Raw genomic sequence first — 25,850 nt, 5'->3', positions numbered from 1 at the left:
GTAGATAATTGTTTAATGCCCTCTGTCTCTAAGGCAGCTATACCAAAAGCCCACCGGAACCCTTTTGGGTCCTTGCAATATCCTCTTCTAAGATAGTCTATGCCAAGGATACATGGAGCATCCGGGCCAGTCACAATGCGGTGCTTTTCCCACTCATTCCCAGTCAGACTCACTTCAGCCTCCAATACAGTCAACTGCTGAGATCCTCCTGTCACTCCACAAATATAGATGGGCTCTGGTCCTTTATAGCTCGATGGCATTATAGTACATTGTGCACCGGTGTCTACTAAAGCCTTATACTTCTGTGCGCGTGATGTGCCAGGCCATCGAATCCACACAGTCCAATAAACTCGATTGTCCCTTTCCTCCCCCTGGCTGGAGGCAGGGCCCCCCTAATCCTGGTCAGAATCTTCCTCGTTTCTGTGTTTGAAGGATTGTCTGCTGGAAGTTGGAGCAGCAAACTTTTCGGAGAATCCCTTTTTCCTGATTGTTTTCTTTTGCAACTCACGTACCCGTGCCTCTAGGGTCGCGGTAGATTTTCCATCCCATTTTCTCATGTCCTCTCCATGGTCTCGTAAGTAAAACCACAGGGTGGCACGGGGTGAGTACCCACCATATCGTCTTCCTTGTGTGGGTGAACGCCTACCCCTGACAGCTGAGACACTGCTTTGTACAGGTACAGAGGAGAATAATCTCTCTTCAAGTTGGTGAAACTTTTCAGAAAGTGTTTTCTCCCAGGTGTTCTCTTTCGGTCGTTGGACACTGGTTGGGTCAGGTGGGGAGGAAGATAGATTCTCTTTAAGTTGGTGGACCTCTTCAGAAAGTTTCTCCACAGCTGAGACGCAGGCCTGTAAGGAAGAGGAGAGACTTTCTTCGTACTGCCGGAGTTGTTTAGCCGCTTCATCCACTGTGGGTTCCTCATCCTCTTTCCAGGCCATTATTGCCAATGAGCTGGCATATGATGATGGTGCACTCCGTACAAACTTCCGCCACATGGGTCGTGTACACCTGACTTCATCTGGATCTTTGGATGTTTGTCTCTGGTCTGGATCCTCATAAATCACTTCCCGTACGGCTAATTCCCTCAGGTACTGGATTCCCTTCTCCATAGTGGTCCACTTGCCTGGTACACATAAAAGTTCTTCCTTGAAGGGATACCTTTCCCTCACAGCTGAGAGGAGACGCCTCCAGAGGCTGGTGGATTGTGCTCCATCTGCAATTGCTTTGTCAATGCCGGCGTCTCGAGCAAGGGATCCCAGCCGCTTGGCTTCCCTGCCGTCTAATTCCACACAATTGGCTCCAGAGTCCCAGCACCGGAGCAGCCAGGTGACAAGCTGCTCACCTATACAGCGACCAAAATCTTTTCGCACATCTCGTAGCTCACGTTCGTTTAGGCTTCGGGTAGTTACTGTTGCTTTTTCGGCATCCTCATCTTCCTCCTCCTGAATCCTTGATGGCCCAGCGTCGTCGTCATCTTCGTCATCTCTATACCTAGTTTTGGCAGAAGCCTTACCTGGATTGGCAGAAGACTCTCTGCGTTCTAAACGACCTGAATCTCTATACCATTTTTTCACCTTCTCTACAGGGGCAGCTTGCACTGCTACTGCTCGTTTCTCTGACTTTGTTACAGGGTCTGCCACAGGGGTTGGAATACCCTCTGCAGGGGCAGCTTGCACTGCTACAGCTCGTTTCTCTGACCCCGTTACAGGGGTTGGAATACCCTCTGCAGGGGCAGCTTGCACTGCTACTGCTCGTTTCTCTGACTTTGTTACAGGGTCTGCCACAGGGGTTGGAATACCCTCTGCAGGGTCAACTTGCACTGCTACAGATTGTTTCTCTGACACGGCCACAGGAGCTGGAGCGGCTGCAGAAGCTGGAGCGGTTGCAGGAACTGGAGCTGTAGTGGCTACAGGAGCTGGAACTGGAGCTGGAGCAGTTGCAGGAGCTGGGACTGGAGCAGCAGTAGGAGCTGGAGCTGGAGCGGCTTCAGGAGCTGGAGCTGGAGTGGCTGCAGGAGCTGGGACTGGAGCAGTTGCAGGAGCTGGGACTGGAGTAGCGGCAGGAGCTGGGACTGGAGCGGCTGCAGGAGCTGGAGCTTGAGCGGCTGCAGGAGCTGGAACTGGAGCGGCTGCAGGAGCTGGAGCTGGAGCGGCTGCAGGAGCTGGAGCTGGAGCGGCTGCAGGAACTGGAACTGGAGCGGCTGCAGGAGCTGGGACTGGAGCGGCTGCAGGAGCTGGGGCTGGAGCGGCTGCAGAAGCTGAAGCTGGAGCGGCTGCAGGAGCTGGGGCTGGAGCGGCTGCAGGAGCTGGATCTGGAGTGGCTGCAGGAACCGGATCTGGAGTGGCTGCAGGAGCTGGGACTGGAGCGGCTGCAGGAACCGGAGCTGGAGCGGCTGCAGAATCCACCGTAGGGGTCACAGTGGCCGTTGGATCTGTCACAGGGCTTGGAGTGGCCGCAGGGTCTGTCACTAAGTTGATAGCAGTATCAATGGCAGCTCGATAGGCATGAGCCAGGCCCCAGCACATTACAATGATTTGTGTTACTTTGGAACTGCCAGAATCATGACACCTTTTTTTCAAACATTCTGCCAGTTTTTGAGGATTTTGCAGTTGTTCAGGGGTGAATTTCCAAAACACTGGAGGTGCCAACTGCTCTAGATGCCTGCCCATATCCTCCCATACTCCCTGCCACCCACAACTATACTGCCTCCGGGCAGATCTCCGGATGAGCTTCCTAAGTAGTTGTTTAACTTTAAGCAGAATCTGAAGTGCATTCAGGAGGCAGAACAACAGGACTATGCTGGTCTGAGTATCCCAAGAATATTCAATATCTTGGAGAGCTATTGTAACAAGCTCGGAGGATAAGAGGGTGGTGAAGGAGGAAGGCAGAGTGATCCAGGAGGATACAGGGGTGGTGAAGGAGAAAGGGAGAGTAATCAAGTAAGGAAAAATATCTTCCCCTTTCCCCTCCACAGATTGACTCTCTAATGGAGAAAAACAATAGGTATAATTGCTAATAGTTCCCAAGATACTGTTTCCAAAGTACAGAGTCGACGATGTTACTGAGTATAAATACCAAGTTAGAGTCATGACCAGATATCTTATCGTCTCATAAGCCATTGCTACAACACTCAGTACCATAATGATCTGAAACCAGGGCCCGGAGAGGATAAACAACATGACAGAGAGCAAATACGGAAAATAATGTACTATAATACTCAATTTGGAAAACAGGCGCAGCAGAGTTGAGATTAAAGCAATCAGCATCATGACAAGTGACTATTAAGCAGGTCTAATCCTTACACCAATTTTAGTTTAACACACTCTGGTCAGATCTGCCGTTATCTCAACCTTTCGAGCCCCACGTTGGGCGCCAAAAAGACTGTTGTGGTTTAACCCGGCCGGCAGCTAAACACCACGCAGCCGTTCACTCACCCTCCCTCCTCCCTCTCTGGGACGGGGGAGAGAAATGGAAAGTGAAGCCTGTGAGTTGAGATAAAGACAGTTTAATAAGACAGGAAAATAATAATAACAAAAATAATAAAATAATAATAATAATAATACAATGGTGATAATAGGAAAGTAATAATAATATGTACAAACAAGTGATGCACAATGCAAATGCTCACCACTCGCTGACCGATGCCCAGCCTAACCCCGAGCAGTCCGGCTCCCTCTCCCCAGCTAGCCACCCCTATATATTGTTTAGCATGACGTCAGATGGTATGGAATACCCCTTTGGCTAGTTTGGGTCACCTGTCCTGGGTCTGTCCCCTCCCAGCTCTTACTGCACCCCCAGCCTGCCCGTTGACAGGACAGAGCAAAAGGCTGAGCTGTCCTTGGCTTAGTATAAGCACTGCTCTGCAACAATTAAAACATCGGGGTGTTATCAGCACTCTTCTCATCCTAAGCCAAAACACAGCATTCCACCAGCTACTAGGAAGAAAATTAATTCTGTTCTAACTGAAACCAGGACAGTCCACAACTCCCCCAAGTTTGGTGTCATCAGCAAATTTGCTCAGAACACTTTCTAGTCCTAAATCATTTATAAAGACAATGAAGAGGACTGGCCCTAAAATGGAGCCTTGAGGGACCCCACTAGTGACCATCCACCAGCCGGATGTGGCCCCATTTATCACAACTCTTTGGGCCTTGCCCATTACCCATCGTATGATGTTTTTTTTAAGTTGTATGCTGGGCATTTTGTCCAGTAGATCCTATGGGAAACCATGTCAAAACCCTTGCTGAAGTCCAAAAAGATCACATCAGCTGGTTTCCCTTGGTCAACGAGATGGGTGATCTTATAATAAAAGGAAATCAAATTTGTTAGGCAGGACCTACCCCTCATGAACCATCCCCCATGGTTGGCTGGGACCAATGACTGCATTGTCCCTCAGGTGCACCTCAATGACTTCAAAAATCGTCTTCTACATAAGTTTCCAGGGACTTATGTGCTGGATAGGCAGATCACTCACCAATTGCAGTCATGGGCAAAGCATACTTAATGCAGGGAGATTAAGATAATTTATTGAGTGTTACTAGCAGACTGGAACAGTGAGAAACCAAAAGCAAAAGACCATCCACCCTCTTCTTCCTCCTTCCCCTGAGCAGCTCAGGGGAAAGGGCAATGGGAGCTGCGGTCAGTCCATGACACTTCACCTCCGCTGCTCCTTCATGGTCACTCTCTGTTCATGCTCCAGTGTGGGAACCCTCCCACGGGATGCCGTAGTTCCCAAACTGATCCTGCATGGGCTTTTCACAGGCAGAAGCTCTTCGAGAACTGCTCCAATATGGTCCGTACCACAGCATCTATCTGTCAGGAGCAAACTGCTCCAGCACGTGTCCCCCATGGGTGGCAGCTGCCCCCTGACCCCCTGATCCTGTGTGGACTCCTCTCTAAAGGCTGCAGTTCCTGCAGGGCCTCTCCATGGGCCGCAGACACCTCCAGGCCACATCCACCTACTCCACTGAGGGCTCCTCCACGGGCTGCAGCATGGAGATCTGCTCCATGTAGGACCCATGGGCTGCAGGGGGACAGCCTGCTCCACCAGGGGCCTCTCCATAGTCTTCAGGGGAACTTCTCTTCTGGTGCCTAGATCCCCTCCTGCCCTCCTTCTGCGCTGACCGGAGTGTGTGCAGGGCTGTTTTTTTCTACATTTTCTCACTCCGCTCTCCCAGCTGCTGTTTCAGAGCAGTATTTCTCCTTTCTTAAATACCCTCTTACAGAGTTGCAACTAGTATTGCCCATTCGCTCAGCTTTGGTCAGTGATGGGTCACTTTTTAAGCCATGTGGAACGGGCTCTTACCTGGCAGGGGGCAGCTTCTGCACCCTTCTAACAGAGGCCACCCCTGCAGCACCACTGCTACCAAACCATTGCCACGTAAACCCAATACAAGCAGCTGTACCCCAGAAGGCCTGCTGCTCCAGAGAAAAAAGGCTTGCCATCATACTGCGAGATGTGAAAGACCAAAGGTAGGACTTAAAAGTTACCCATCAGGGTCTGTTGGCAGTGGAGATGGAGAATGGTCACTGAAGTACTTCTCCAAGGCTGTCCCACATGTGGCAGGACAGAGGACATCCTCCAGCAGAGGAATGTGGAGATGTGTAGAAAGGCCAGGCTATCTTCATGAGCAGCAGCTGCCCAGGGTGGGCAGTGACTGAAGCCCCACAAAGTGAGAGATAACCCAAGGGGTGTAATATCACATCAGGCAATTATTACCCTCCTAGAAGTATCAGAAAAAAAACTCTCAGTTTGGATATAGAGGTAGCACGACTGGGACAGAGTGATGAGCGTTGTGCTATCGCCTTGTCAGTGCTGGTTCAAAGCCTGGCAGCACTGTAGGCACCTCTGTGTGTCACCCAGCTCAGAATTTGGGTCAGATGAACTATTTTTCGTCTCTCATAAACTCTACTGACTCTTTCCCTGTTGACCCGAATGGGACTGTAGTTACTGAGTCAAACAGGCTCTGGATGGGATATTCCTCCTGCAATGAGCTCTTGGAGGAACTCTGCTCACCACAGGCTCTCCCCATACTTATGGTCCTACACCTCTCACAGAAGGAAATCACCCTGCAGTGCCTGGATTTGTCCACGGTTGCTCCAACCCACAGCATTGGCTCTTTGTGGCCTTTCTGACTTGTGTATCTTTTCATCCTGATGAGAAACGGTCTTGTCCAGGTCTTGACTTTATTGGATACCCCAAAAAGACAGACTGGAGCTGCATTACCTGCAGGATTTCAGAGTAAGAAATCAAAAACTGCATGAACCTCACACAAGGGCAGGAGAAACTCCCCTCTGGAAATGTGACTTGTGCTACTGACCATAAAGCCACACAAGGCTAGCTTGGTAAGACCCAGTCATCCCTTTTTTATAGGCACTGAAGCCACATTAATTTGTATGAATGTAGAGGCCTGCTCTGCAGCGGCATGATACCGTCCTTTTTTCCTTGCTATCTGTTTCCAGCTGAGCTTTCTCTTCAGGTCCTTTCTGGGTGTGGACTGGGGGCAGAAAGCATGCACAATTGGAGCTGGATCTCTCAGGGCTGCCTCCACCTTTTAGCTAACACTGGATGCAGAAAAGGTGTTGGGACCCACAGAGGTGGAGATGTAGAGAAGCCTTCTCTGTTGCTCCAAAATAAAATTAAACACAGACTGATTTTTCTCATTTTCTGTGTTCTTCCTTTTTCTTTTTTTTTTTTTTTTTGTTTGTTTGTTTGTTTGTTTGTTTGTTTTTAGCAGTTTTTGTTTGAACAGCTAAATCTGATTCCTCAATTTCTGTACTTTTGAAAGACATGTAGTTATTCTGGAAGTTGCTCAGATCCTCCTAATGTTGTTACTGATGTTGTGAGTGTCTGGGGAGAAGCACTGGTAGCACTAAGGCTGCCGACTTCTCTCCTAGGATTGCTCACTGACTTACTTATAATGAGGTACGAGCAAGAGTGATGGAGTAGTGTCCAGAGAGCCCCGTCCAGGTGCTTTCCAGGGGAATAACAAAGAGAAAATGAAGTCACCTCTGTCTACTGTATCACCGACTGAGAAGAGTGCACCTGTGTGCTAGCTCCTGACAATGGTAAATCTCTTTTGCTATGCTCTGAAGCGCTGAGATACTGTGCTAGAACAGCCACTGCTAAAAGCAGCTGCAGGCATCTGTGGCTTGTCTGGGCTCAGAGGAATGGGTTTCTTTCAATTTGGAGCAATGCTGCTGGTGAGACTGTCACTATGTAAGGAGTACTCCACCAGTTTTCCTTGAGCAATGTTAGCCCAAGCTGTGCTCTATGTGTGATCATGTGAAGCATTGAGATATCTGGGCATTAAAAAGCATATGCTACAGGTTTAGGGAAGAAACAAGGAAACAATGCTGATATATGGAAAATCTGCCTCTAAATGGTTGTTTTCAGTTACAAAACTTGTTTACAATTAATGCAGGGATCTCAAAGTATTTCAGGAAATAAAAGGTTTTAATTTTCCTGCTTATTTGCATGTGTAAATAGGTAGGTTAGGAAACAGATTATCACAGAATCACAGAATCACAGAATCACAGAATTTCTAGGTTGGAAGAGACCTCAAGATCATCGAGTCCAACCTCTGACCTAAAACTAACAGTCCCCACTAAACCATATCCCTAAGCTCTACATCTAAACGTCTTTTGAAGACTTCCAGGGATGGTGACTCCACCACCTCCCTGGGCAGCCCGTTCCAATGCCTCACAACCCTTTCAGTAAAGAAATTCTTCCTAACATCTAACCTAAAACTCCCCTGGCGTAACTTTAGCCCATTCCCCCTCGTCCTGTCACCAGGCACATGGGAGAACAGGCCAACCCCCACCTCGCTACAGCCTCCTTTAATGTACTTATACAGAGCAATAAGGTCACCCCTGAGCCTCCTCTTCTCTAGGCTGAACAAGCCCAGCTCCTTCAGCCGCTCCTCGTAGGACTTGCTCTCCAGGCCCCTCACCAGCTTCGTCGCCCTTCTTTGGACCCGCTCAAGCACCTCGATGTCCTTCTTGTAGCGAGGGGCCCAAAACTGAACACAGTACTCGAGGTGCGGCCTCACCAGAGCCGAGTACAGGGGGACGATCACCTCCCTAGCCCTGCTGGTCACAGTGTTTCTGATACAAGCCAGGATGTCGTTGGCCTTCTTGGCCACCAGAGCACACTGCTGGCTCATATTCAGCCGACTGTCCACCATCACTCCCAGGTCCTTCTCTGCCTGGCAGCTCTCCAACCATTCCTCTCCCAGCCTGTAGTTCTGCTTGGGGTTATTGCGCCCCAGGTGCAGGACCCGGCACTTGGCCTTGTTGAACTTCATACAGTTGACCTCAGCCCATCGGTGCAGCCTATCCAGATCCTCCTGCAGAGCCTTCCTACCCTCGAGCAGATCGACACACGCACCTAGCTTGGTGTCATCTGCAAACTTACTGAGGGTGCACTCAATGCCGTCATCCAGATCATTGATGAAGATGTTAAAGAGGACCGGCCCCAGCACCGAGCCCTGGGGGACGCCACTAGTGACTGGCCTCCAACTGGACTTGGCTCCATTCACCACAACTCTTTGGGCCCGGCTATCCAGCCAGTTTCTAACCCAACGAAGCGTGCGCCAGTCCAAGCCAAGAGCAGCCAGTTTCTTGAGGAGAATGCTGTGGGAGACGGTGTCAAAAGCCTTGCTGAAGTCAAGGTAGACCACATCCACAGCCTTTCCCTCGTCCACCCAGCGCGTCACTTTGTCGTAGAAGGAGATCAGGTTCGTCAAGCAGGACCTGCCTTCCATAAACCCATGCTGGCTGGGCCTGATCGCCTGCTTGCCCTTCAAGTGCCGCATGATGACTCCCAAGAGGATCTGCTCCATGAGCTTCCCTGGTACTGAGGTCAAACTGACCGGCCTGTAGTTCCCCGGGTCTGCCCTCCGGCCCTTCTTGTAGATGGGCGTCACATTTGCTAGCCGCCAGTCAGCTGGGACCTCCCCCGATAAAGTGGATTATGGCCACTTCTTCCTCAGATGTACACTAATTTTATCTTGGAGATTTTGAAGAGTACTTCTAGGAGAACTCCAAAGACAAAACATAGAAATAGGCAGGCATGATAGAAAAAAAAAGAATGAAATCAAGCTCTCAGATCACAGATTTCTTTTCTTTTTTCTTTTCTTTTCTTTTCTTTTCTTTTCTTTTCTTTTCTTTTCTTTTCTTTTCTTTTCTTTTCTTTTCTTTTCTTTTCTTTTCTTTTCTTTTCTTTTCTTTTCTTTTCTTTTCTTTTCTTTTCTTTTCTTTTCTTTTCCTCTTTTATTTCTATTTTTTTTTCAGAGCTTAAGAAGACTTTTTGAGGGGAGTTAGCAATGGCTAGAGACATGCAGCAAGCATCCTCAGTTCTCTCTGCTTGAAATAGAACATTTCTTCCCCATGTCAAACTGATACCTTCCAAAAGCTTTCACCTGAGTCTGTTATTCACAGGAAGCAACCTGCAATTGCAAGGGCTGCTTGCTTACAGCTCACGCCCTTCAAGTGTGATCAGCAACATCCTTACACTCTTGGAAATGAGAAATGCAAAAGGGAAGGCTTGGTTTTCCAGCCAGCAAGAGCATTGCTCTGCTCTTTGAGGGCTTGCAGTGGATGAGGAAGCCTTGCTGGGTTGATATCAGAGTGAATCAGCCTTCAGTTGCATTTGTAAGCTTCCAGAAATCCAAGAAACAGAACAGCAAGGTCAAGCAAGGGAACTAGATGGAGCATATTCAGAAGTTATATTAGCCTGCCCTGTTTGCCCCACCTTTAATTACCTTCCTCTTTGGATCCCATGAAAACTATTTGAGATTGTGTTGTGATTGCTTGCATAATGCCCCTTTTAGCCCTCTGAAAGCTTGTGGAGTTCACCCATCAGCCATGCCAAAAAAATGAATAATTTGGAACTAAGGTAGTGTGTCTGCTCTCTGTGTGGTGGACAGAGCTTCAGGAGATGTGTACTTATCCCTGAGGAAAACTGGGATGAATCTCTCTCACTGAAGTCTTGCAGCAAATATTTGCCTTGCCTTGCCTTGCCTTGCCTTGCCTTGCCTTGCCTTGCCTTGCCTTGCCTTCCCTCCACTTCCCTCCACTTCCCTTATTTAAATCCTCTCTTACAAAGAAAACTAAATTTCTCTTATTCATATGACAATTAGCTGTCATTCAGGCTTAACGATTTTGTTCTGACCCTTCCTGACAAGCAAGAAACTCAGGTACTAGGGCTGTCTAGGATGGAGATAATTTTCTTCTTAGCAGTCCCTGTGGTGCTGTGTTTGAGGTTGGAGTTTAAAACACTGTTGATGACATACCAATGTCTTGGCTATTGCTGAGTAGTGATTGTATAGCATCAAAGCCTTCTCTTTTTCCTACTCTGCCCCTACAGTGTACAGGCCATGGCCAGACTAGAGTCAAGGGGCACACAACCAGGACAGATGACCCAGACTGGCCAAAGAGATATTCTGTGCCATGTAATGCCATGTTCAGCAATAAAAAGCTGAGGGACTAGGTGGTGGGGAAGGTAGGCATTGCTTGAAGGCTGGCTTGTTTTGGTTTGTTGGTTTGTTTTCTTTTTCCTTCCTCTAACCCTAGCTTATTAAACTGTCTTTGTCTTGACCCATGAGTTTTCTTGCTTTTGGCCCTTTGTTTTTCTCCACCATCCCACCGAGGGGGAGTAAGTGAGTAACTGGGTGGGGGCTTAGCTACCAGCTGGGGTCTGCCCACCAGACCATGTTAGATTTCCATACACACATGCAGATTTTGGTCAAACTGTCCTAATACTGCAGTCATGTGTATGCTGATGTTTGTAGCTTGTCGCTGTACTTGAGATCTACATGGTGGTGGATGGGCCATAAGCATCCTCTAACAGCATGTTGTTGGCATTGATCTATGTAGAGAAAATGCCCCAGAGAAAAGGCTTGGATAATCACACCACTGAACCTGGATTTCTTCTTTTGGGATTTTCTGACCACCCTTGCCTACCCAGCGTGTGCTTCACAGTCTTCCTGATCATCTACCTCATGGTTCTCATTGGGAACAGCCTGATTATGCTCATCACAGTGATGGACTCAAGCCTCCACAACCCCATGTATTTCTTCCTGAGAAACCTGTTCCTGGAGATCTGCTACACATCGACTACTCTACCAAAAATGTTGGTAGCTTTCCTGACGGGAGATGGCAGGATGTCCTTTCTTGGCTGTGCTGCCCAGCTGTATTTCTTGATCATGCTGGGAAGCACTGAATGCCTTCTCTTGGCTGCCATGGCCTATGACCGCTACGTAGCCATATGTGACCCCCTGCGCTACAGCCTCATCATGAATGGGGGGTTCTGCATCAGACTGGTAGTGGGGGCGTGGATGGCCATCGTGCCACTACAAGTAGGACAGACCTATCAGGTGTTCACCTTGCCCTTCTGTGCATCCCGTGACCTTCATCACTTCTTCTGCGACGTCCCCCCTCTGTTGGAACTGGCCTGTGCAGACACTTTCTGCAACCAAGTGACCCTGCACACTATCATCTTCGTATTCGCTGTCCTTCCCTTTTCCATGATAGTTATTTCTTACACTAAAATTATCAGGGCAATTCTGAAAATGCCTTCAGTTCTGAGCAGACACAAAGCTTTTTCCACCTGCTCATCACACCTCGGGATTGTGACTCTCTTTTATGGCTCAGCTATGCTTGTGTACTTTAAACGCCGGTCACAGGACTCTGCAGACACTGACAAATACCTTGCCCTGTTTTACACAGTCGTGACCCCCGTGTTTAACCCAGTCATCTATAGTCTGAGGAACAAGGAAGTTAGAATTGCCCCGAGAAGACTCCTGTGGAGAAAGTGATATGGCAGAGTATGTGAAAGAAGCCCAAATTGTACCGAAAGTCCCAATGAGGCATTTGCCTGTGTGAGTGTAGGCATCAAGAATCAGCTCAGACAGAACTGATATGTCAGTCTCAGGTAGCTGATGAGAGAAAGGGTGGGGCTGAGCAGTAGGGATGAAGACTGTGCATAGAGTGCCTGGCAGAAAAGGTCTTGACTTCCCTACAGGCTCAGAGTCCCTTAGGAGACATTCAGGACCAATATCAGTTGTAGATTGTTGATATCACTTTCTCTGTAGGCAGACAACTAAAGAAACAGCAGAAAGAAGAAATCTTTTCCTATACTTATTATTATTCTTATTCTTGAAGTCTATCCATTTAAGGAGACTCCTGGCATCTCCGTAATGAACCCCATAAGAATTAAAGACTTCAGGAGAATTATGCCCAGAGCGTTGGCTTGTGAGGGAGTTTTGCATGTTGATTTGCCCTCTGCTGCCAAGTTCCTGAACTACAGATCCTGAAGCAAGTCTCTAAAGAAGTAAGGGACAGAAGCAAGCCCCCAAATGTTTGAGGGTGGGCCAACACGAGAGTGTTATAAATGAAGTCTCATCTCAATCTGAATTTAGTAATACTTATAAAAGAATATTTATAAAAGATATAAAAGGCAATTAAACAGCGCTGGGTGTGCGGGGAGTCTACGCTCCACCAACACGCGCACACGAATATCAAACATTCTAAATGTACAGAACATTGCTTTACATAGATGTCCTGGTTTCAGTTAGGACAGTTAATTTTCCTCCTAGTAGCTGGTAGAATGCTATATTTTGGCTTAGGATGAGAAGAGTTCTGATAACACCCCGATGCTTTAATTGTTGCAGAGCAGTGCTTATACTAAGCCAAGGACATCTCAGCCTTTTGCTCTGTCCTGCCAACGGGCAGGCTGGAGGTGCAGTAAGAGCTGGGAGGGGACAGACCCAGGACAGGTGACCCAAACTAGCCAAAGGGGTATTCCATACCATCTGGGGTCATGCTAAACAATATATAGGGGTGGCTAGCTGGGGGAGGGCGCCGGACTGCTCGGGGTTAGGCTGGGCATCGGTCAGCAGGTGGTGAGCAATTGCATTGTGCATCACTTGTTTGTACACATTATTAGTAGTAGTATTATTACCATTATTATTATTATTATTATTAGGAGGAGGAGGAGGAGGAGGAGGAATATTACATCTAGCCTAGCTGAAACCAGGACAAATAATTATTAAGGAAAGATTATTATTAATTAAACATTTTAAGTAAAGGGAAAAAAGGGAAAGGGGAAAAGGGCATGGGAAAAAAAAAAGAAAAAAAAAAGAAAAAGTAAAGGCTGAGTGGAAGTGCAGAGGAAAGAAATTACTCTCTGCTTCCCACAAAGGAGCGATGCTTGGCCACATTCTTGAAGCAGGGCCTCAATGAACATAGCTGTTCGGGAAGACAGACGTTTTTGCAACGAGAGCCCACCCCTCCCCTCAGCTTCCTTTTTCCACCTTTTATTGATGAGTGTGACATCATGTGGCATGGAATATCCCTTTGATTGGTTTAGGTCAGCTGCCCTGGTGATGTTCCTTTCTCACTTTTTGCTCACCCCCAGCCTGCTGGCTCTGGGAGGAGGGTTAGAGAGAGTCCTGATGCTGTGCCAATCAGACCCAGTACACACTGCTCCAGACTGTTAGTAATGCTCAATAAATTATCTTAATCTCCCTACACTGTGTCCGCTTTGCTCATGATTGCAATTGGTGACTGATCTGCTTGTCCCTTAAAACAACCCTGGAGTCCTTTTCAACTCTGTTTTCTCCATCTATTTCTTTCAGGAGTGGGGGTGAAAGGAGTGGTGGAGGTGAGCTTCCCATCAGTGTGAAACCACCATAATGTTCAACCCTATTGCTGGCAACAGCTTTGAAAGAAGAGGCATGATTTCAGGTAGTGCATTGGGGAAGATCCTGTTTTATTAAGCAGATGCCGAGGAAGAGTGCTTACAAACAGGTAGTCCAATAATGTCCAGAGTAAACAGAGCAGTTTCATAGCTCAGGAGATGTGGGATGAACAAATACTTTTTTCTAAGAAAGTAGTAATTGGAAATGACACAGAAGGTAATTGTAAAGTAATGAGAAAGAAAGTAAGTACCACTCAGGCCTGCAATGGAAAACAAACAATGTCATTTGTGGAGAAAAGTGAAAAATGTTTCCATCTTAAGAAAAATCCATGTAACCACTTTCCTGATAGCACGCTTGAGCTCCTCATTTCTCATGCTGTAGATGAGAGGATTGAATACTGGGGGCAAGACTGAATAGAGAACTGCCACCACCAGATCCAGTGATGGGGAGGAGATGGACGGGGGCTTCAGGTAGGCAAAAAAGCCAGTGCTGAGAAACAGGGAGACCACAAAGAGGTGGGGGAGGCACGTGGAAAAGGCTTTGTGCCGTCCCTGCTCAGAAGGCATCCTCAACACAGCCCTGAAGATCTGCACATAGGACAGTATGATGAAAACAAAACAGACAAATGCTAAACAGAAACCAGCCAGTAGAAGCCAAACTTCCCTGAGGTAGGAGTCTGAGCAGGAGAGCTTCAGGACCTGGGGGATTTCACAGAAGAACTGGTCCAGGGCATTTCCTCCACAGAGGGGCAGGGAAAATGAATTGGCAGTGTGTAACAAAGCATAGAGAACCCCACTGCCCCAGGCAGCTGCTGCCATCTGGGCACAAGCTCTGCTGCCCAGGAGGGTCCCGTAGTGCAGGGGCTTGCAGATGGCAACGTAGCGGTCATAGGACATGATGGTGAGAATAGAATACTCTGCTAAAAACAAACAACAGAAGAAAAAGACCTGTGCAACACATCCTGCATAGGAGATGGCCCTGGTGTCCCAGAGGGAATTGGCCATGGCTTTGGGGACTGTGGTGGAGATGCAGCCCAGGTCGAGGAGGGCGAGGTTGAGGAGGAAGAAGTACATGGGGGTGTGGAGGCGGTGGTCGCAGGCTACGGTGGTGAGGATGAGGCCGTTACCCAGGAGGGCAGCCAGGTAGATGCCCAGGAAGAGCGCGAAGTGCAGGAGCTGCAGCTCGCGTGTGTCTGCAAATGGCAGGAGGAGGAACTCGGTGATGGAGCTGCTGTTGGACATTTGATTCCTCTGGGCATGGAGACCTGTCTGAGGAGAGAATACAGCAAAATGCTAGGCTAGACTGTGTGAGAAAAATGTACCCCACTTCTTAAAACTCAAAATTGATGCTCCCCTTTCAGGAAGACCTCTGCAGGTGTCTTGCTAGGGTGTTGCTTGGTGGTGCCAGAGAGTGCTACTGGGTGCAGCCAACTATGGAAACCCTTTGTATTTCAGTTGCACTCCAGGTGAAATCTTGTGGGTCCTGTGAGGCAACAACTCTGTCCTTTAGATCAGAGCTGGGGAAACAATCTGGGTATGGAGAGCTGTCTGAGGAGGGAAAAAACAGGAAAATATTAAGACAGAACTCTGTGATGCATCCCACTCCATTTCTTGCAGAAACCTCACAGACTGCCTCTCCCCTTTCACGAAGGCCTTTGCAGGTCCCTTTGATGAGCTGTGATTGGTACTGGTTGACGGTGCCACCAGGATCAGAGGGGCTCTGGAGGAGGGAGTCCTGCCCTACAGAGTTAGGTAGATGACAACACGGGCTTTTCTCAGATAGAATACAGTTGAGCTATCAAAGAATTTTTCAGCATGACTGCCCCTCAGGGCAGAGTGGAGGCAGCTGGTATATCCATCAGTCCTTGTCTCAACTGCTCTGTACAGGCACCTCTGGAGGATGGTCATACTCAGGTGTTCCCCTGAAAAGAACCTGGATGCTGCTGAGAGCAGAGGAATCCAGGTTCAAAGGGCAGATCTCCAAACCCCTCACCCATCTCATTGTACCTCAGGAGGATCTCAGCTCTCTGCTCTTCACCACGGACATGGAGGGACCACAGCAGCTGCCCACATTCGGCCATCCAGCAGCATTTGCATGGCCTTAGGACTGACGTGTCTTCTCCACAGGGCTGCTAGATAACACAGAGATGCTAGGGCAGAGCTTTGCCCTTGTGCATGGCAGCCTGCAGCCCGGCAGAAGCCCCATATAAAGAGTCAAATGTCCTTAGTTGTGGTGTCCTGAAGGAAGAGTGAGCTCCTTCCTAGCCCAACACACCTTAGAGGCCCAAAAGTTAGGAGGGAACATGGATGTTTTTTGTTCGTGCATATACCTGAGCAATAGGAACAACATCGTCACTCTTTGAGCTGCATATGAATTATGATCCCTAATGCAGCTCAAACACTGACGATGTTGTTCCTATCACTCACAAACACATGCTTTCTCAGAAGCAGCTTCATTCTCCTCTCTGGCTGGAGCTCTGGTTTGTGCTGGCTGAGCACTGTTTGGAGCAGCAGCCTATGCCCATGAGCTCTCAAGGACTCTCCCTTACCCATCCTTTACCCCCCCCCCCCCATTCCCGCCTGCTCTGTACAGCAGTGTGTTCCTGGGAAAGGAATTGAACGTTCTGGGAAGGGAACATTCTGAAACACATACTTCCTTTGTTCAGATGTAGTGCACCTATAATAAAGAAAGGCCGTTCAACATCTTCCAGCAGGATAACCTCAGGGACACTGCTGGGTTACCTTTAACCAGAGTGACCTGAACAGAGTCAGCTCACTTCCCAGCACTACGCATTGCAGTGCCCTGAGACATTTTGGCTAGAACAGCTTGGGCACTTTGCTCCCAGTGACACATCTCCAGAGCAGGACTCACTGTTCTGGTGTTTGAGCTCTGGCTTTAATCCCACTGTGCAGAGTCTGAGGAGAACAGTAAGGGCAGGATGAATGGGAAACACAAAGAAATGCCCCAGTGCTTCTACTGAGGAAGGCAAGAATGAGAGTGAGAGATGAGCACTGGGAGTGTCCTCTTGTTCTGAAGGTTGGGCAGCCAAAGGGTAACAGTTAGAGACCCCATGATTTTGGGGGCAGAAGCTTTTCTGGATGGGAGAGCAGACCATGCAGCTGCTCAGGGGAAGGTGCAGGGATGGCACAAAATGGCACAAAACGCAGTACAGAACTGCCACCGTCAGGTTCATCTTTGGTGAGGATGCCACGTGTGGTCATAGAGCTTTATATGGGCTGAGGGGCAGAAAAGGGACTTGCTGTGATCCTTATAACATTCCTAGTGATGCTTAAGCAGTCTCAGGCTCTTCCCGAAAATAAGAGCATCTATTTCTATTCTGGCTGAGACAAAGAAGAAGAAAATGAAAGCAGAGACTCGGGAAAGCAGAGATTGACGGAGCTAACACCTGCCTTTTCTCTTCTCTTGCAATGTCCCCTTGGATACATCTTGCTTGCTTGCACTGTGTAGCTGTGAGCAGGCCTCAGAAAGTCCCTGGAAGGAGATACAGCTTTGTCCATGCCCCACAGACTGCAATGCCGAGATCCCCAAAGGTTAGAAGGGGAACTCTGGGCACCTTCCTCCTATGGACACATCTGCGTGGTGGGACCTAGAGGGTCAGTGCATGAGCTGCAGCTGAAAGCCCCATCTCCTCATCTGCAGGGAGCCATAAAGCAAGAACAGCAGCTGCAGGTCCAAGGAGAGGAATGGCACGGGGCTTCTGCCAGGGGAGGCAAGGCCAGGGACCAACAGGAACTCAGAAGGGCCTGCTGTGAGTGAGGTCCTGCTACTGAGGTTATGAGTCATATCCTTAATCCTGTGGGCTAGACGGCAGAGAGGTGCCAGACTGCTCTGTTAGCACTGTGCTGCCATTCCCTGCCCATGGCTCTGCTGCCTGCAGCTGTCCCTGCCTGCAGCTGGGTCTCTGTCCCCACGCCTCCTGCCTGCAGCTCACAGCCCCCATCCCACCCGCTGGGTGCTCAGCTCTGCCCTGCAGACACCTCCTGGCAGCAGGGCTCTGCCCAGGGGCAGCTCGCTGGGGACATGTCCTAGAGCCCAGGGCACACAGACCCTGCTGACACTGTGCAAGGGGTGGTGGAGCTTTCTATGGGCTAAGGGGCAGGAAAGGGACTGAATGGGTGTCCTTGTAAACTTCCTTCTTATGATATATAAGTCTCAGTCTCTTCTTGGAAATAACAGCTTCTATTTCTATTCCCAGTGAGCTAAAAGAAGAGAAGACTGAAAACAGAGGCTCAGGAAAGATGAGAGTGAAGTTCCCTTTGAAATTCCCTTTGTGTGCTGTGGATCTGTGAGCAGGCTGCCCCAGGCAGCAGCCTCCCACCAGCAGCAGGACCCTGCCCTGCCGGGGGGGCTCCTTCCACCCACAGCTTCTCCCCCCAGTGCCCTGGGCAGCTCCCCGGGCAGGCTGAGTGCTGAGCCTGGCAGGCGGCAGAGGCCCTGCCCCGGCACACAGCCCCTGGGCCACAGCAGGGACCCTGCTCTGCACCACAGCCCTGGACACCCCTGCCTGCACCCCTGGCTTCACAACCTGCAGCTGGCCTGCGACAAGGGAGCTCTTGCGGCCTGGACAATGACCCTGTGGCAGGGAACCGCTGCGCTGGAGCATGTCCTTCTCTACAAGAAATAGACACGCTCTGCCTACAGCCTCATCTGCTCTGGAACAATCCCGGTCTACGGCACATCAAGGATACTCCAGTGCATTGCAATGCACTCAGACTTACCGTGTTAAGGGTTGTAAGCATTGCTTTTCCATATACTCTCAGATTTCTAACACTCCACACAGTCTTTAACAATTCTCCCTTCTCTGTCCTCCCAGTGCCAGCTGCAGGCAGTGCCCCCAGTGCTGCTGCGCTGTGCAGAGGAGCTGCTCCTGGGCAGAGCTGTCTCTCTGCAGCGCTGCCCGCTTGCCAGGAGCTCCCTTTGGGCCCAGGAGCCCGGCCCAGCTCAGCAGCAGAGGCCCAGCCCAAGGCCTCCCTTGCTCTGCCCCCCACCAGGCTCCCAGCACATGGCCCTGGGGCTGCAGGGAAACCTGCTGGGAAACAGCCTGAAGGGATCTCTGGGGTTCCTTCTCTCACTTGGCACACACACTTCTTGACAGCAGAATCACCTCTCCTAAAATAAAAATAAAGTTAATAAAATCTGTATAAGATTCACCTTCCTTTGTCCTGTCCACGGAATTGGCAGCAGGCTGGGAGGGCACTTGTGTGTGAAGGTCAGAGGAGAGCCAGTCAGGGGTACAGCATGATCATGTTGAATGGGTGCAGCTTCTTCAGAAGAGACAATTGGGCATGATCCAATTCTTCACATGGAGAGGTTGCTCCATGTGAAGAATCTGTCTGGATGCATGGATCTCTTCTATGGACTGGGCAGCAGACTGGGGGAGCCCTTATGGTTTAGGGACAAAAGCCAGTCAGGGTGACAGCATGGCAGGAGGTAAATGTCTGCAGCCAGGCTGAAGAAGTGGGCAAAGTCTTGTGGAAAGCATTGGAGTAAGTTGAGTTCAATGACTCCATGTCACTGTGGGGGACTTTATTCACTCTGACAACCACAGGAAAGGGACACTGCTGGGTTCAAACATTCCCCATGGTTTCTATGGGTTCTTGGAGAGAGCTTCTGTGCACAGCTGCCAGATGGGCCAACCTAGGTGATGTTCACCAGGATCTGGCACTTGCAAGCAGGAAAACCTGTGTCTTGACACTCCTCTTGCACAAGGCATGATGTAGTCCAGCTGCTTTTCAGCACCTGGAAAGAGATGAGCTTTCATGGACAGACCTACACCCAGCGCTGCACATGGTCACTCTTGTCTTTCCCTGCAGCCCACTTGACATGGTCCAGCTGACACGGGACCAGGTACATCTGTGTGCAGTACGGTCAGGGGCTGTAGTCCTGCCTTCAGCATGCCACAGGTCTCCTGAAATGAGAGAGTTTAGATCCTAAATCAGGATGGTTTCCTCCTCCATTGTGGACACACAGACACAAGTGGTCTCCTGCAGGCAGATCTGGCAGCCCAGCTGCAAGGGGCAGGCTGCCCCCCCACCTCAGCCCCTTCTGTGGTCTCCACCTCCTCTGAAGGCCCAAAGCTGTGCACCGTGGGGAGGCTGTGGCAGCCTACAGGAGAGTCTGGCATCCATCCTAGACCATTCTCCCCACTCCCCTTTTTGTCTGCCCTACTCCTCTCTCTCATCGTGACATGTTGAGGGTACATCTGCCCCTCACTCATGTATCACCTCTGCCTCCTGCATGGCAGACTGGGGGATGGTGCTGAGGCCCTGGTATGTACCCCAATTCACTCTGTAAAACCCATCCTTCTTTCCGAAGTGAGTTCTACGCAGTGAAGAGTTCAATCACTCCGAGGGGCTGTTCCATCCCAGGTGCCTTTGCTCCCATCTTTTGAAAAATCCAAGCCCCAGGACAAGCCTCAAACCCAACCAGTGTGGGAGGGCTCCCAACAGCAGAAGCATGTTGGTATAAGGGGGCAGTAGTGATTTCTCCAAGGGTCCACTTCCGTTACTCCATGGCCTTTGCCACCATTTGGAGATGTCCCTGGTCTGTTCCTGATCCCGAAAAAAAATGGGCAGAAGGGAAGTGGCTGTTTCTCAGGACAAGAAGGGAAATCTCTCATGTCTCTCCTGAGCTGTGCCATCTCCTTGCTGCTGACCTCACAGGCCTTCAAATGTCACGTGCTGATGTCACAGGGGGTGCACTGCATCACCAGGATATCGTCACTGGAGCAGCGGAGTGCCAGCACTTCCCTGCAAGGCCTGGTCCCTGCTGGGCACTGCTTGGGTGCTCCCCAGCGCTGTCCTTCTGTGGCCAGGAGTGGGGTCAGCAGGCTGCAAGCTTGCACTGGGCGACCCTCGCTGACGGGTGGAGGAGCAGGGGCACCTTGCAGAGGAGCTGTGGTTGAAGAGCCAGGGCGGGCATCCCTTGTCCTGAGCTGAGGGCCAACAGCAAGCGAGATGGAGGGCTGCTGGAGGGTGACCATTGCCTCTGGCCTGACTTCCCTGTTCCCAGTGCTCCTGCAGCTCTCCTCCAAAGGTAAGGGTGTCAGGAGCCCCTTTCCAAGATGCGTCTCAAGAGCTGTCAGCTATCCAAAGCTGCAATTTCTGGGCTTTGGTGGGAGGCTGGTGTAGTGGGTTTACATGGCAAGGTTTTGGTAGCAGGGGGCATAGGGGTGGTTTCTCTGAGAAAGATCTAGAAGCCGCCCCATGTTTGGGAAGGGCCCCATTGTTTTCCAGATCTGAGCCAATAAGCGATGTTGTTTTGCACCTCTGTGAGAGCATATTTAAGACAGGGAAAAAACGCTGCACCACACAGCAGCCGGGAGAGTCAAGGGAGTGAGAAACAGCCTTGCAGGTGCCAAGGTCAGTGTAGAAGGAGGGGGAGAGGTGCTCCAGGCGCCGGAGCAGAAGTCCCCTGCGGCCTGTGGTGAGGACCATGGTGAAGCAGGATGTCCCCCTGCAGCCCATGGAGTACCACGGTGGAGCAGAGTTCCACACTGCAGCCCGTGGAGGAGACCACGGTGGAGCAGGTGGCCCTGCACCGACGGAGGCTGCCGCCTGTGGAAGACCCCTGCCGGAGCAGATTCCAGGCCGGACCTGTAGCCCGTGGAGAGGAGACCACGCAGGAGCAGGTGATCTGGCAGGAGCTGCTGCCCGTAGGGGAGCCAGGTTGGAGCAGTTTTCTCCTGAGGGATGGACCCCGTGGTACAGACCCATATCTGGAGCAGCTCTGGAACAGCTGCTGCCTGTGGGAAGCCCACGCCGGATCAGTTCATCAAGGACTGCATCCCGTGCATGGGACCCCACAGCACAGGGGACGAGAGTGACCGAGAAGGAGTGGCAGAGAAGAAGTGCTGTAGACTGACCATAACCCCCATTCCCCCGTTCCCCTGCGCCGCTCGGGGGGAGGAGGTGGAAGAGGGTGGATGGGGGGGAAGGTGCTTTTGGTTTCTTTCCTTTGTTTCTCACTTCTCTAGCTTGTTAGTAATGAGCAATAAATCTTACTATCTGTCTTCTTATGCTGAGTCTGGTTTGCCCGTTACACTAATTATTGCGTGATTTTCTTGTCCTTATCTCAATCCTTGAGCCCTTTTCACATATTTTCTCCCCATTCCTCTTTGAGGAGGGGGAGTGAGAGAGCGGCTGTGGTGGAGCTCGGCTGCCCACTCGAGTGGAACCACGACAGATGGAGAAGGCTGTTGGCTACTGTGAGAGCCCTGCCTGAGTGTCCCTCTGACCTGAGGGGACAATGTGGCAGCCAGGTCTGCTGGGTCCTGATGCTAGGGACGCCCTTATCCCTAGGGCTTCTCCAGGCATGCCTCCTTGCTATGGGGGACAATCCAGGAACAGGTTTCCCTGGGAGGTGATGCCTCTTTGGGATCTGTCTCTAGGAGGAAAGGCATAGAATCATAGAATCATGGAATGTCCTGGGTTGAAAAGGACCTTAAAAATCACCTACTTTCAACCCCCCTGCTCTGGGAAGGGTTGCCAACCATCAGAGCAGGATGCCCAGAGCCACATACAGCAAGGCCTTGAATGCCTCCAGGGATGGGGCATCCACAACCTCTCCGTGCAACATGTTCCAGTGCCTCACCACCCTCTGAGTGAAAAAAGATCTCCTAATTTCTAGTCTAAACCTCCCCTGTCTTACTTTAAAACCATTCCCCCTTGTTCAATCACTACCAACACATATGAACAGGCATTTCCCCCTCCTGTTTATACACTCCCTTCAAGTACTGGAAGGCTGCAATGAGGTCTTAGCGGAGCCTTCTCTTCTCCAAGCTAAACAAGACCACTTCCTTCAACCTTTCTGCATAGGGGAGATGCTTTAGCCCTCTGATCATCTGAGTGGCCCTCCTCTGGATCCATTCCAAGAGCTCCACATCCTTCTTGTGCTGGGGGCCTCAGGCCTGTACGCAGTATTCCAGGTGGGGTCTCACAATAACAGAGTAGAGGGGTACAGTCACTTCCCTCTCCCTCCTGGCCACTCCTTTTTAATGCAGCCCAGGACAGAGTTGGACTTCCAGGCAACAAGCGCATGCTGCTGGCTCATGTGCAGCTTCTCGCCCAGCAGGACCCCAAAGTCCTTCTCCACAAGGCTGCTCTCAATTTCTTCTTTGCCCAGTATATATAAAGACCTGGGATTGCCCACGTCCAAGTGCAACACCTTGCACTTGGCCTTGTTGAGCCTCATTAGGTTCTCATGGGCCCAGTACTCCAGTCTGTCCAGGTCCTTCTGGATGGCATCCCTTCCCTCTATTGTATCGACTGCACCGCTCAGCTTGGTGTCATCTGCAAACTTGCTGAGGATGCACTCGATTCCATCACCCATGTCATTGATAAAGATGTTGAAGAGCACCAGCTCCAAGACCGACCCCTGAGGGACACCAATTGTGACCAGCCTCCACCCAGACATACAACTACTGACCAAACACTTTGGCTGCGACCAGCCAACCAATTCTTGATCCACCTAACAGGCCATCCTTCAAATCTATACCTCTCCAATTTAGAGAGACGAATGTGGTGAGGGACCATATCAAAAGCTTTGCTCAAGTCCAGGTAGATGATATTCGTAGCCCTTCCTTTGTCCACTGATGCCATCACTCCATCATAGAAGGCCACCAGATTGGTTAGGCAAGATCTGCCTTTGGTGAAGCCATACTGGCTGTCTCGAATCACCTCTTTATCTCATGCATGCCTCAAGATGTGTTCCAGGAGGGACTGCTCCGTGACCTTCCCAGGCACAGAGGTGAGGATCACCAGCCTGTAGTTCCCCAACTCTTCTGTTCTCCCTTTCTTAAAAATGGGAGTCATGTTTCCCTTTTTCCAGTCACTGGGGGCTTCACCCAACAGCCATGATTTTTCGAATATGATGGAGAGCGGCTCAGCAACCACATCAGCCATCTCTCTCAGCACCCTGGGATGTATACCCTCTGGCCCCATGGACTTGTACACATCCAGTTTCATTAGGCAGTCCCAGACTTGTTCCACTGTCACAGTGGGACAGAATCCGCTCCTCCCACCCTCTCCTCGAGTTTCAGGGTCCTGACAGACACAGGAAACTTGACCATGAGTGAAGACTGAGGCAAAGCACTTATTGAGTACCTCGGCTTTTTCCCTGTCTGAGGAAGCCAGTTCTCCCATCTCGTTTATCAGAGGGGGAACACTCTCCTTTGGCTGTCTCCTGCCTATGTATCCGTAGAACCCCTTCTTGTTATTCTTCATGTCCCTTGCCAACTTCAGCTCCATCTGTACCTTGGCTTTCCTGCTCCCGTCTCCACACATCCAGATGACACCCCTGTATTCCTCCCAGGCTATACAACCCTGCTTCTGCTTCTGGACATTTCCCTCTTTTCTGTCAGTTCAAGCAGCAGGTTCTTGCTCAGCCATGCCGGTCGCCCACCTCCTCTGCTCGAAGTGTCCTTCAATCTCCTTACAGTGTTTGTCTTAGTTCATGGATGAACTGGATAAGAATCTGCTTGGGTCTTCTGAGGCCCAATCCAAGGCCTATTGCCTGCTGTACCTACGGCACAATAACTATTACTTTCCCTTACTGTGCAGATCGACCTCATGAGTCTGGTCATATGAATCCCTTTTAATTCCCCTAGTTAGAAGGGGACATGTTCCCAGACTGGGGCAAGCTGCTGAGCTCTACCACAACCACTCAAAGTCACATGCCATTGTGTCTTTCAGCCTCAGTTTGTCACATGTAACTCAACACGAATATCTTCATGGCAATTTCAAGTGTAGTGAACTCCAGCAATCCACTGGCAAGTCTTCCAGGATGCGTGGCGCCAGCCCACAGGAATCCCTTGCAGAAACAATGGTCTTGTCCAGGCCATAGTCCCCAGTTCCAAAAGTGCAGTGGCTGCCTTCCAATGATTGTGACTTATGTTAGACTCATAGAAGCATAGAACCATAGAGCCATGTAGATTGGAAAAGACATCTCAGTTCATCAAGTCCATTAACCTAACACTGCCACATCTACCACTAAACCATGTCCCTAGGCTCCGCATCTACTTGTCTTGGGAATACCTCCAGGGATGACCACTCCACCACATCCCTGGGCAGCCTGTTCCAATGCATCACAACCCTTTCAGGGAAGACATTTTCCCCAGTATCCAGCCTAAACCTCCCCTGGTGCAACTTGAGGCCATTTCCTCTTGTCTTGTTGCTGGCCTAAGTAATGTGCACTGGGGGACTCCACTTGTGACCTGCTGCCAATTGGAAGTCTGGGAAACAGTCAGAACCTTTTCTAAACCTTAGGCAGACAACATCCACAGCCTTTCCCTCATCCGCTAAATGCATCACCTTTTCATAGGAGAACAGGTTCGTCAAGCAGGACCTGCCTTTCCTAAATGCAGGCTGACTGATCACCTGGTTATCCTGTATGTGCTGCATGATGGCACTCAAGATAATCTGCACCATATCCATCCCTGGCACCAAAGTCAGATTGACAGGCCTGTAGTTCCCTGGGTCCTCCTTCTGGCCTTTGCTGTAGATAGGCATCACATTTGCTAGGGGAGAGTTGACTGGGACCTCCCCTGGCAGCCAGAACTGCTGAAAAATGTTGGTAGTACTTATGCTAGCTCCTTCAATACCCTTGGGTGGATCCTATCTGGCCCCACTGTGTATGTCAAAGAGGAGTAGCAGGTCACTAAACAGTTCCTCTTGGAACTTTTCCAAATTTTTTTTTTTTCCAAAAGGCAACACTTTTCCAAATGCATCCAGTATCCCATTGACCTTCTAGGCCACAAGTGCACATTGCTGGCTCATGCTCAGCGTACTGTCCACCAGGAGTCCCAGGCCCCTCTCTGCAGAGCTGTTCTCCTGCTGGTCTGTGCCCAGCCTCATCTCTCCACCCTGCCAAGGTCCCTCTGAATGGCAGCACAGCCCTCTGGGGTATCAGCCACTCCTCCCAGCTTTGTGTCATCAACAAAGTTGCTGAGGGAGCACATCATCCACTTCATTGATGAATAATTTGAAATACAGAGAGGAACTTCGGCATGTCCTGTAGCCCTGCACACCCAGGTAGGGTTATTCCTGCCTCAAGAATCAGTCAGCAAAGTGTTTAGAGAGGGCCAGTCAGTGTTTGCTTTGTCTGCTTGCTAGTGTGTTCCCCAGGAGA

At 50.2% G+C, this 25,850-nt stretch overlaps 1 protein-coding gene across 1 annotated transcript; it reads left to right on the top strand.

The window, feature by feature from the left end:
* The first annotated feature begins 10,698 nt into the window (after window positions 1-10,698).
* Window positions 10,699-11,819, top strand: LOC137847106 (olfactory receptor 10AG1-like). Its single transcript, XM_068665387.1, has one exon. The coding sequence runs from the start codon at window positions 10,854-10,856 to the stop codon at window positions 11,817-11,819; it is 966 nt and encodes a 321-aa protein (XP_068521488.1). The 5' UTR covers window positions 10,699-10,853.
* The last annotated feature ends 14,031 nt before the right edge of the window (window positions 11,820-25,850 follow it).

This window comes from Anas acuta, chromosome W, assembly GCF_963932015.1.
Source record: "Anas acuta chromosome W, bAnaAcu1.1, whole genome shotgun sequence".
NCBI lineage: Eukaryota > Metazoa > Chordata > Aves > Anseriformes > Anatidae > Anas > Anas acuta.
Note: the sequence above shows the minus strand (reverse complement) of the source record. Positions and strands in the feature narration are given on the sequence as shown.

Excerpts from the sequence above, each read along its gene's own strand:
- LOC137847106 (XM_068665387.1), top strand. The coding sequence starts at position 10,854 with ATGTTGTTGGCATTGATCTATGTAGAGAAAATGCCCCAGAGAAAAGGC.